This window comes from Clavelina lepadiformis, chromosome 3 (assembly GCF_947623445.1).
Source record: "Clavelina lepadiformis chromosome 3, kaClaLepa1.1, whole genome shotgun sequence".
In the NCBI taxonomy this organism is placed as follows: Eukaryota; Metazoa; Chordata; class Ascidiacea; order Aplousobranchia; family Clavelinidae; genus Clavelina; species Clavelina lepadiformis.
The window spans coordinates 24,969,277-24,981,311 of NC_135242.1; the positions used below are offsets into that span (position 1 = coordinate 24,969,277).

The window sequence follows — 12,035 nt, forward strand, 5'->3', positions numbered from 1 at the left end:
TACTTCCTTCTATTTTTTGGTGAATCCCCCAATGTGCTTCTTTTTTTTCTGTGAGCTCCTTGCCTGATCCAGGCTTCCGAAATAATGTGACATTCTTTTCAATGCATGACCTTCTCCATCCTTCTCTGTTCTTAGATATTTTATGCAGTGTTCTTGCGTTTGTAACAAACACAGTAAGTAGTTTCATAGCTTTGAAGCTGAAGGCAGCGTCGATGAATCCGAGTTAAATTGTTCAAAACTTTTTTGCAGATAAACAATTTCAACCACAGTAACATTTCTATTGACATGTTTATTAAATTTCTATGGCATAAAAGTTCCAATTCCATACTGGAACTAGAAGACAGTGCGATTTATTACAGAGATAGATTTTTCAATCGTAGATCTGTTGTCAGATAACTGGTCCAGGGCTGACTTAAATAGGCCTGTTGGGAATTCAGGATATGATTGGATATGCAATACCACCATAAACATTAAAACGCATTTGTTTGCAAGCAATTTTGCTTGCATAAGAATGTAACTCCATGTCAGCTACAGTAGTAGCTTTAGGATTAGGCGAGCAAGGCTGGAACTAGAAGACAGTGCGATTTATTGTGAGAGGCACCCAATGTTTGAGTACAGTATACGCTCTAGTCTAAACGAACAAACATTGAATACGAATATTACTGTTAACTATTGTTAACAATTTTGTGAGTATTTTGATTCAAAACATAGTAAGACAAAGACACCGGGTCGCATTATAGTTTATCCTCTGAGCTGGCGTTTTATCCTCTCTGACACCGAGCCCAACTATGTCGATGGTCACTATATTATAGACTTCATTAATCGGAACCTACAGTGGAAGCCGCGTCATATACTCACAGATCTTTTTTGTGACCATTTTTTTTGCATTTGGTCGCTGTCTTAATGACTTCGTGGCCGTCACATGTCTGTCTTTAGGACTATTATGTTATTTTCTGTGTGTTTTTACCTGCGATGCTGCATGTGTAACAAATGTGACTTTACCTATATTTATTCTTGTTACTATATTTAGTCTGTGTTTGAGCACTAATTTGGATTTTGGCACCGTCTGGGACTTAGATTATGGTTTGCGCATTTGTATTATTTGGTTTGTTGATTGGTTGGTTTGTTTGTTTGTTTTGATTCTTCTCTGTGCTTAGAAGGGTTTGTTTAGTTAATATAATTTGCTTGTTTTGTGTTTGTATTTGTTATCTTGAAGCTTTGTATTATTATGATTGGTTTATTTTGCCGCTGGTAGGTGTCGTGTTTGCTTTAATTTTTACACTATTTAGGTTTAACACTGTTGAAATGTGTTCTTGTCGCATTTGTTGTGCGCACCAGTGGTACCGCCGCTTCTCCAGCTAATTACAAAATTCTCAGCCAAGTTTCTTCCTAAAATGTTCAGAGTACATGGGGCAGTTCGTTTAGTGAGTGTTGGTGACAGGGCGTTGTCTCTACTCCATGCTTTTGCAGTGATCTTTTCTCTTTTAATTTTAGCGTTAAGTCGATGCCTCTGTTGTGTGAAGTTTTTAAATATAAGTTCTCACCAACACTCAGGTGTGACTCTTTCACTGGGGTTCGTCGTGAAAGGAGCTACTGACCTGGCGAAACATCTGCGTTTTACGTAATACATGTTTTTTACGTGCTTGCTTTATGCTGTGTGACTCGCTTTCAAACTGTAACACAGTTTACGTTCTTTTGACGTCAGCGTTGATTGATGAACTTAGCATAAAACAAGCAGCTTATGCGCAAATAATTGAAATAAATTTTTTGGTCGTTTAATGGTTAACTATGTCGATCCAGGTCTAGTTGTGTGGCGTCGGGTGTTGGACCGAAATATATCGGTCCCTGTATTAAGCGAGTCCTTCAATATTTGCATAGTTGGGCTCATATAACTCACTCGTATGTATGCTGGTCTGCTGTTTATTACAAAACATCGTTTATATTGTCTGCACGGCTCTGTATTTATCGGTTTATAAACAAATGTCTTGTGAAAACTAGGGCTGGAACAGTTTGGCTGGCAAATACAGTATTAGCCGCTAGCGACTAAGAGCTCTTGGCGACTAAAGATTTTGTCCGCCATTAACCGAAAACGTACAAGTAGGAAAGAATTGGGAACAAAATTGTTGATAATTCATTAATTCAAGGAAATGTGTTACTTTGTTAATCATTTTAATGCTGAAATACCAACTTTGTGGGCTAGCATAACATAAGTTGCTAATATAACACTTTTCATCACATTTATCAACAATATAGCAGTTTTGCGTGCGATTGAAAACGTGACATGACAATTAGCGACTATGGTGGCTAACGGTAAAAGAAAATCAGCTAAATTCCCAGCCCTGGTAAAAACAACGCGAACATATACAAGTGGAACGTATAATTGAATGACGGCGTGGTGCCAAATTTGTACCGGGTATTGTGACGTACAAATGTCGCATGACTCAGAGTTTGTCTTCCTACAAACTTTCAAAGTTTGTTTTGTTCTTTGTAAGTTAAATTTGTATCTTTAACTTTTACCTGAATACGACGGCAATCTCTAAGATTTTTAAATGAAAAACTTACTCTGAGTCATGCGACATATTTACGTCACAATGCCCGGAACAAATTTGGCAAGACAACCGTATATCATATTATGACGTGCGGTATAACGGAATTACAGAATGTATATATTATGACGTAATAGACGTGGCAACTTATAGTTACATTTTGCTGCGTTGCCGGTCTAAATACAGTTCAATGTTTACTTGGTTGGTTAAAATCAACTCGTGGATTTCATTCAGTCGCAACGAAGTTTCATTTTAGTTTCTTTAAGAGGTTCAGTAGCTCTCTTCCAATGATACCAAATAATTCCATGATGACTTCCACTTGATTGACGCATCCAGACTCCATTGAGGAATGAAAGGCCGCAGTTACTAAACCACCATCCCTGAGATCCTCCAAAGTAAGTTGCGCAGTTTCCACGACTAATATATTAAAACATGAAAGATTAAAATTACTTTGTTACATCTATTTATATTCTATCTTATACGTTACTGGCAAGGTATAACTGAAAATTCTACGGAGGTTGTGGCACTTAATGTTTATTAAGTTGAACATATTTGTTCCTGAACATAAGATGACGTACCTGTAATCGTTATCGCTATCTTCTGTCGAGAATGGGCGACCATTGCTATTCGCTAAACTATCTCCTGCATTTCCGCTGTATCCGGAAACATGAAGCCGATATAAATTTTCAGCAGATTCGATCGAAAACGAGCTGCAAAAACAACAACTTGCTATAAAAGATTCGAATCCAGACAGTTAAGTTGTAATTTAATCAACAAAGTTTTACGTTGATTAATAAATGTAAGATTTTTAACATCTTCGTTATTTATGACACAACAATCGTCTTATGACCTATAATCGGCGTGAGCTTGGTTTCCATCGAAATCCCACAGCTCTATCTTGAGTCTGCATCCTCCTCCACGCGTCATCTCGTGGATGTTGTCGAGTCCTGTAAGTAATGAAGCACGAATAATAACAACAAAAACATCAAAATAAAATGCGTTTAAGTTGAACAAACTTCCTCTTACCAAGCCAAAATTCCCCATCAATCTGGCCAAAACCGTTCGCGTAGTCGTCCCATCGTCGCTCGAAACTAACACTTCCGTCAATTCTTCTTTGAAAAATCTGTTAATAATTTAATTTTACATTTTAGCACAAGTGTAATACGTTTAAATTATATGTTTAAATAATCTTCAGTTTATTACGTCATAATACAAGAAGTACGGCAATATTTACACTTCGCTTACAATACGCAAGATGTATCTATGGTTGAGTTGGATTTGGGTGAAATAAATCAGGTTTACGTGGCGCTGGTTGAATTTCGCTCGTTTTCACTGCAAGCGACTTATGCAGTTCAATGCAATTGTTTCGCATGCTGCATAAACGAAGCGAATTAGAGACAACAGTTATGTTGGCATGCGACACAGTAATTATATTAGCGTACAGTCATTTTTATGCATCGTGGCATGTGATCCAATGTGGGCTTATGATCGTCTCTGCACAACCGCACACGACTAACACTCCCACAGCAATCATTGTTCCATTGTTGCGAATAGTTGCATTAAACTTACAAATACACGGTTATTTTAAACAGTTTTCAATCCAATTGTTTGAGTTTGTCGGTAAGCGTTTTCGAATCAACCGCAAGTTGTCAAACAACCTTCATTCAACGTTTTGGGAATTAAGTTTCAGAAAAGTGGAAAAAAGCACATTTAAAAAAGCGCGAATGCGTGTGGAAACAAATTCATTGTCGCTTGTGTTTTCTTACATTCTTTCTACAATGCAAATGAATAGTACACAACGCATTGCCGCTTTGAAGTCCACACAACTTGATAACTATCGCTTCAATACTACACAGTAAGTGAATATACTTATATGTATACTTTTATACGTTTTAATACTACTGTAAGTTCAATATAATTTGTTAGCTATTCCACTTATAACCTTAAAGACTTAAAGTTAAATAAATAAAAAGCCTTTCACTCACCGTCCATCCATCCTCGCAGTAAACTTCAACACCACTCGTCAAACGTTGTGGACCGTCGCGTAGTGACGTAACACATGACCGAGGAATGAGAAACTCTTCTAACTCTGGAAACTAAACTACTTGAAAAAGTGACAGCAAACAAAATATTCTTCATCTCACATCAACTTACTTGCAAGTCTGGTTATTATGTCGGTCCCTAGCGACCCCAGAGCGCACGATTCTCCTTGCATCCCCTTTTGTCCAACTCCTCCGGGTTCTCCTTTGGCTCCTGGATCCCCCTGAGCTCCCGGAATCCCGGATTTTCCGGATCTACCGACATCACCTTTGTCTCCTTTCTGCATGGTGGAGTTGACCACGTCATTGTTACAGTCAGTGGTAAGGACTTGACGACGTTCTTCCGAGTACGTCATCATGACGTAACAAGCCAATGATAACAGAAGAACCGCTCCTCTCATGGTTGACTATGAAGATCTTCCGTTGAAGTCGATGATATGAAATCCCACCAAATCGCTGCTCGTTTTATAACCAACTTCGCTTCTACGTTGACGTCATATTGGCTTCAAAATTTTGTACCAAAATTTAAAAATATTTTCTACGAAATTCTTTTCTTGACGAAAAACATGTTTTGCACAAACACAACCAAAGCTCAAGTGTTTACAAAGAAGTGTAAGTATTAAGAAAGCTTGTACGTCAAGAAGCATGAGAAAGTGACGATAAACATATAGTTTTTGTGCCGGAGAATATTTTAATAAGATCATTGACGTCACAAGATGCTTGATTTTGACAGCTATATTTTCACCACAAGCGATGACGATAAAAGATTATATTTTTTACTTAAAGACATGAACCGCATTTGCGTCAGTAACAAAACACATGACGCTGAATATGAGGTATGCAGTAGTTCAACCCAAATTAACCTCTTCCCAGAACATTTTCTAAAGTGACAATTAGCATGATTGATTATTAATTATATTATTATCGGCATTTCATTAATATTGCCTCAATGTTTGAAAAGTGTTTTAATTTGATTAACAAAGGTTTTGCTTTCATATGGGCAACATGGATATATGCAGCATCCTACGTCGAACTCAATTTGTTAATGCACTACTTTGACACAGATTCCATCATGATTTTTTGTAGTCAACTGTGGTAATGTGCATGCATGACCTGATATGTATTGATCGTCGTCGACCCATATTCATCTCTTTATTGGTCCGCACAAGTTATGCCAAATGTCTGCAAGGTTCACTGAACTCAAAAGTCATTCTTGTTGGCCCTGTACCTCAATGCATTGTAATTATCGTCGCATTTCTTTTCTGTTGTCATTGCTTTATTTCATTGTACTCTGGGGCCTGGGTTATAAAAACGCTCACAAATTCAGTGCAAAATCACGGTCAACATTTAAAGTGTTTTAAGCATGGAGGTGATTGAGTCAAAGATAAGCTTTCATCGCGTTTTGTTATATTCAGTAGTTGCGTTATAAAGAGCTAAATATCATAGCAATTGATGGAACCAACAGCCAGGTAAGCAAGTATAACAGCTAGAAACAGTTATAGATCGCTTCTCGGTTTGAACCGTCCATGTAATAGCAACTTTATCGAACACGCATCTTCTGATCTGGAGATCACATAAAGTTTGCACAACAACCACCTACGCATAAGACAATTTAATTGCTTGAGACAATTTAATCGCATTTTTTCTCTGCTGATAATTCTCAGATTACCTGATGGTATCATCATCGTGGTATCACTTGATTTCTTGGTATTATTTTACTTTTAATGTATTTGTTCTCGGAGTTCCATGTTATCATTAAAACATTTAGCTATTTAGCTTTATTGATATGATACCATACGTTTTACATACTTTACTTTCGTCAGATCAATGTTCAATTAAATATATTTCAAGATCACGTTGCCTCCCATTTTACTGGCTTCTGAAAGTGTCGCCTCTTTTCTTTCAGTAATTTTCCTGAACAGGTCATCCCACTTTTATTTGAACGAGTTTTTAATCTTCCATCTGGAGACTCAGAATGTTGCACCATTGTTTAGCAATTTGTTGCATCGTATCGATTGTGCTACCTCGCACAACAATTACACTGGTCAACACACATTTTGGTGCCAAGAAAGTTTCAACGGTTTTAGGGTATTTTTATGTCGCTGAATCCAAAAATGGCATTAGTTTTTCCGAATTGGCTCTAGTTTTTGAGATATTCCATGTTTTTGTTTCAAAAAGTGCTAAAAATACGCAAATTTTGACATAGGTAAAATTCTCTTTATACTACAACTTCGATGAGTCTACATCTGTCTTTTCAATCATGTGCATACAGTATTCATCTATTTCTGATGCGATATTGTTAAAGACGCAATCGTTAACACAGAGAGCCTTCTTTACGCGAATCATGTTTCATGTGAAAATCAAGCAAAAATTATAAAACTTAGGCGATGTTAGCAGTAAACAACAGATTTTTGTAACGCAAAAACAGGCGACGTCAAAGCACAAACACTACTTTTAGTAACGCTCAAAGTACATTTAGTAAGCTGTCAAAGCACGCTAATCAATCATATATCGGTACTGTAATACAAAAAAATTAGTCGATGCTTGTAAATTTTCTTTTGTACGACTTTCTGGAATGTGATGCAGCCAAGCAGTCACGTTGGAGACTCCAACAGTAGTCGGCCATCATATGGGCATCCCACCTGCCCTGATACCTCTCTTCTATGACCTTAATGTCCTGGTGGAACCTTTCTCCCTGCTCTTCACTTAGATCACCAAGGTTTGCAGGAAAACGATCTAAGTGGCTGAAGAGATAGTGAACCTTAATACTCATCTTCACACCCAAATCTTTCAACTTGGAAAGCATATCTTCCACCAATTCTTGGTAATTTTCAGCTTTTCGGTTACCAAGAAAGTTCTGTGTGACTAAAACAAACGATTGCCAAGCAGCAGACTCTGTGTCTGTCATGGACTGCACAAAACACACATCCTTTATGAGTTTGCGGATCTGAGGGCCATCAAAAATGCCTGCTTTAAGCTTTTCGATGGTCAAAGCAGGAAATGTTCTGCAAATATAGTTGAAGCAATCCCCAGTTGCAGGCAAGGCTTTCACAAATTGCTTCATCAAACCAAGTTTTATGTGCAGCGGTGGAATGATGATCTTCTCTCTAGCAACTAAAGGTTCATTTATGATGTTACCTTCACCTACTCTCATGGAATCTCTAAGTGGCCACCCTTTCTTCACCCAGTGATCAGTGCGCGCTCGGCTATCCCACAAGCAGATAAAACATGGGTATTTTGTATATCCGCTTTGCTGGCCAAGCAAAAAATTTACCATCTTCAAGTCTACACGGATTAACCATTGGTGAGAGTCATAATCCAGTTTCTGTAATACCGTTTTAATGTTGTTGTACTCTTCTTTTAGTTTTGTTGAGTGGCCAATTGGGAGAGATGCATATCTGTTACCATTATGTAGCAATACACATTTCAAACTCCTTTTCGAACTGTCTATGAATAAGCGCCACTCTTGAGGTCTATATTGTGGAACACCCATTTTCAGCAGAAGCCCTTCGATGTCTTTGCAGTAAACAAGGTCATCTTGTTGGCTAAAATACGGAAGTAATTCTTTCTCTCTTGTACGGTAGAATGTTATTGAAGCTCCGGTTCCAAGGCAGTTTTTGTCTTTGAGTCAGGATGCCAAAATTTCTGCTGCTTCTTTGGATAAGTTGAGATCCCTGATAAGATCGCTCAGCTCCTCCTGCTTGAATGGCTCTGGAATGAATGGACTGCTTTCGAACACACTTCCACTGCTCTCACTTGCAGAGCATATATATACTGAACGAAAATGTGACAGGTTGTCAATTCAGTCACAGGAAAATGCATCCTCCCAGTGACAAGGCCTAAGCATATTGTCAAACTTCCACTAATGAACTCAATTCTCACTTGAATTACAAAAAAACTCCACGTTTTCCAAACTTACTTATGTGAGCAATAGCTTGAACTTGACTCGTGGTATTCCTTTCTCTGGCTACAGAACTATTAAATTCTGATTACAACATCTTTAGTCTACAACAATATAGCTATAAAATGAGATATGATGTGATAACTGAAGGGAGTACTCTACACTGTACATGTGGTGAACAATACAAAGAAACTGTAGCTTATCAGAATGATGCCGAAAATGGAGTGTTTTCAATGCCTTGTTTCTGAAGTAATGGGATGCTACAATAACAAATAGACATAGTGGAGTATCTGGTCCAAAATAAGTAATGCATACTGCCTAAGAGACATTTCCAATATGCATTTTACTGATGCTTGTGTTCACAATTGGCAGATACTAAAGTTAACGATTTTTCTCTCGTCAAAAATAAAAAACATCGATATCTCAAAAACTAGAGCCAATTCAAAGAAATGAATGTTATTTTCGGACTCAGCAGCCCAAAATTACCCAGAAACCATCAAAATATCTTTGGCACTCAAAAAAAATGTTTTTTTTGTTGGCCAGTGTTATCAATTACTTGCCTTAAACTTTGTCATTTGCAACCACATCTGTACGAAGCCTTTATATACAATCGATCATTTGATTTTCACATATTTATTCGAACATTTCACTGGCGCAGTACAAAAGTATGTTCGAAACTAATCATTTTAATAAAATCATGTTTTTATTGCAGTGTTTGTGCTTTTTACAAGCCTGTGGTAAAGTATTAGAAATTGCGACTATAAATGTTATTATACTAAACTATTTTAGGACATTTTTAAGTTTTGATTATGCGACATTGTTTTGATTATGCGACAGTTTTAGGATTTTTACAGGCGACATTATTTTCGAAGCCAGACCGTGGCTACCTACCTACCAAGGCCATGTTAATCGCAAGCGTTTTGCCGGTTACCTAAGTTCAGTTGATGTAGATTTGTGGAGACTTACTTGCTACTTTGTCAACATCGATCACGACTACTTGCCTGAGGGTGTTATTATAAATATCACATGACTTGGACGATCACTTGCTCAGTAAATCATGACTGAAATCATCAAAATATACTTTTGACGTCACGTGACTTGAACGACCGCGTGCTCAGTGATTAAAGATTGAAATCATCAAAATATACCGCATGTTATTTTATTGTTGTTTGTACGGTAAATACGTTTAATATAAGTTATTTTTATTTTCGAACATTCGCTGTTTTTAAAAGCAAACGTTTGTTTGTTTGCCAGTCACTTTTTGTGTGTTATCGGCCTGTACTTGGAACCCTACAAGCTCTAATTAAAGAAAAAATACCGATTTATATTTGGCATAATTTTGAGAATGCCTAAACCTTTCTTTTATCGTTCATAGATCCGATGGTCAAAAGTCTATCAGGTTTACTTATTTTGCTGGTGCTATAATAATTAAAGGTTTTGTAAGGTTTTAGGGCAGGGGTTCTTAAACTTTTTGGCACACGCCCCCCTTGACGGTACCTAAAAATTTCGCGCCCCCCTCATTGTAAAATAAAAAAGCATGAAACAAAACAACAATTTATTTTCAATTAACTTTCATTAATGAGAAGGATGTAGTTGTTTTTGGGAAACCAAACGATTAATTCGAGGCTTTGTGGAAGATAATGCACATTTTAGGTCGGCTGCACGGTCAAGTTTGTTCCTAGGTTTTGTCTTTATATTCATGAAGATCACGCTGCAAACGACTTGGTCTCAAAACGTCGTTGCTTAGCTTTTCTAAGTATATCGCGCATTGCGGTACGACTTTTTTGTTCACTGTGGTATCTATATCTATACAGCCATACGTCAGATAATTTTGGTCATATTTTCTCTTTTTTCCACTCAATACAATTAGTTTAATTACTAAAATATCTCTTTATTAAATCAATACTAAATTTAAGTTTTACTTCATTTCACGGTTTTAATATTGGCTGACGTTGGTTTTACCCTATTTAAACCGGGTGCGTGACATTAGTATTTTTGGTTCCATGACAATTAACCGTGGGAAATTGACCGCCAACAAATTCACCGGGGACAACTGACCGTGACGTAAATTTACCTAGAACCAACTGACCTCTAATCATATTAACACTTAAATCATATAATTTGAATAAACAACAATGCTAATTTGCGTAAAAAATAAAAATAAAATGCGTAGCGGTTGATTTGTGTCGCCGGCCAATTTGTTGCCGGTCAGTTGACCACGACCAATTATCGCTGGTGAATTTGTTCACGGTCAATTGACGTGATCCCAGTATTTTTATTATGTGTGGCCGACACTGCACACAAATTTTCAATCGTTAATGACTCGAAAATTATACGTCGTAAACTAATCGGATATTTACAGGTTAGTAGCAAAAACATCTGGTTTCCTGTATACATCATAATTGTAAAACTAAAGAAAATGCATTTAATGTAAATTAAGTATTTCTACAAGTGATACATTTGTAAAAGTTTTTCTTGTTACCCCGCCCCCCGTTGGGGATCACGACATATGACCGTGAACAAACTCACCGGCGACAACTGGTAGTGGACAACTGACCGGCAACAAATTGGCCGGCGATCAAATTAACCGGCGACAAATTGGCCGTCAAAAAGTCAAAATTATAATTCACTATCTAGTCGCGCATCAGCTTTAATCTCAGCCAATTAAGTATGTGTATTGCAGTCAAGGTTGACTGATTTGTCAAATAACAGTTTGTGTAAATTTTAGTGCCCTTATTATGTAGTGTCATATGTGTTTTGCAGTGAACTTCTTTTAATGTTGTTACTCGTATTTCTCGTATTTCCGGAAATATTTTTGTTTATTTCAATAAATGTTTCAATGTGTATTGAAATAAAAAAAAAATTTGTTAAAAACAAAGGAAATAGTTACAAACAAATATTTACTTTACATATCATATACTGCCATCAACTTAAACACAATAATTCAGCACTTGCACGGTCAATTTACCTCCCGGTCAATTTCCATTCCGGTAAGTCTGTTCCCGGTCAGTTTGTTCGCGGTCATTTTCCCGCGGTCATATGTCGTGGAACCCCCCCGTTGTGAGAAAAAACAGGTCACCGCAAAAAAAGAAGACAAGAAAACAGTTAGTTGAGCTAGGAGTGCATGAATGAGTAAACGAAAACGATAAGCTTCAATGTGGAGAAGCACCAAATATTATGACGTAACAATTGACGTATTTCGGAATCCAAATTTCAAAAATACAATTGCCATCGTGACACACTTTAAAATTTTAGTAAAAATGAACCTACAGTGAAAGTCAAGAAAGCATGTTTAGACATAGCTCATATACAGCTTGTCATCTCTCGCGCCCCCCTTACGAATGTTACACGCCCCCCCAAGGGGGGCGCGCCCCCAGTTTAAGAACCACTGTTTTAAGGTCATAGCATATTTCTACTCATTTTACCAAAAATCTTCCAAACACGATTGCAGACTAATCATCAATTTTCACGTTGTTTCCTTGAATTAGTTTTCGCTGCAGGTTGTCAATTTAAAGTCAAGTCTTTTGTATTCTGTGAAATGAAAATCAG

At 37.2% G+C, this 12,035-nt stretch overlaps 1 protein-coding gene across 1 annotated transcript; it reads right to left on the reverse strand.

The window, feature by feature from the left end:
• Positions 1 to 2,022: 2,022 nt before the first annotated feature.
• LOC143449088 (microfibril-associated glycoprotein 4-like) lies at positions 2,023 to 5,001 on the reverse strand. The gene is made up of 6 exons (XM_076949153.1): positions 4,701 to 5,001; positions 4,532 to 4,635; positions 3,573 to 3,669; positions 3,397 to 3,493; positions 3,125 to 3,256; positions 2,023 to 2,963 (listed from the first exon to the last, which is right to left on the reverse strand). Exons 1-6 carry the CDS (start codon positions 4,984 to 4,986, stop codon positions 2,777 to 2,779), a joined length of 903 nt encoding a protein of 300 aa, XP_076805268.1. The 5' UTR covers positions 4,987 to 5,001; the 3' UTR covers positions 2,023 to 2,776.
• Positions 5,002 to 12,035: the final 7,034 nt, after the last annotated feature.

Coding starts and splice junctions, on each gene's coding strand:
- LOC143449088 (XM_076949153.1), bottom strand. CDS start 4,986: ATGAGAGGAGCGGTTCTTCTGTTATCATTGGCTTGTTACGTCATGATG. Junction 3,670..4,531: donor ACTGCGAGGATGGATGGACG/GTGAGTGAAAGG, acceptor AATTATTAACAG/ATTTTTCAAAGAAGAATTGA. Junction 3,494..3,572: donor TGATGGGGAATTTTGGCTTG/GTAAGAGGAAGT, acceptor CATTACTTACAG/GACTCGACAACATCCACGAG.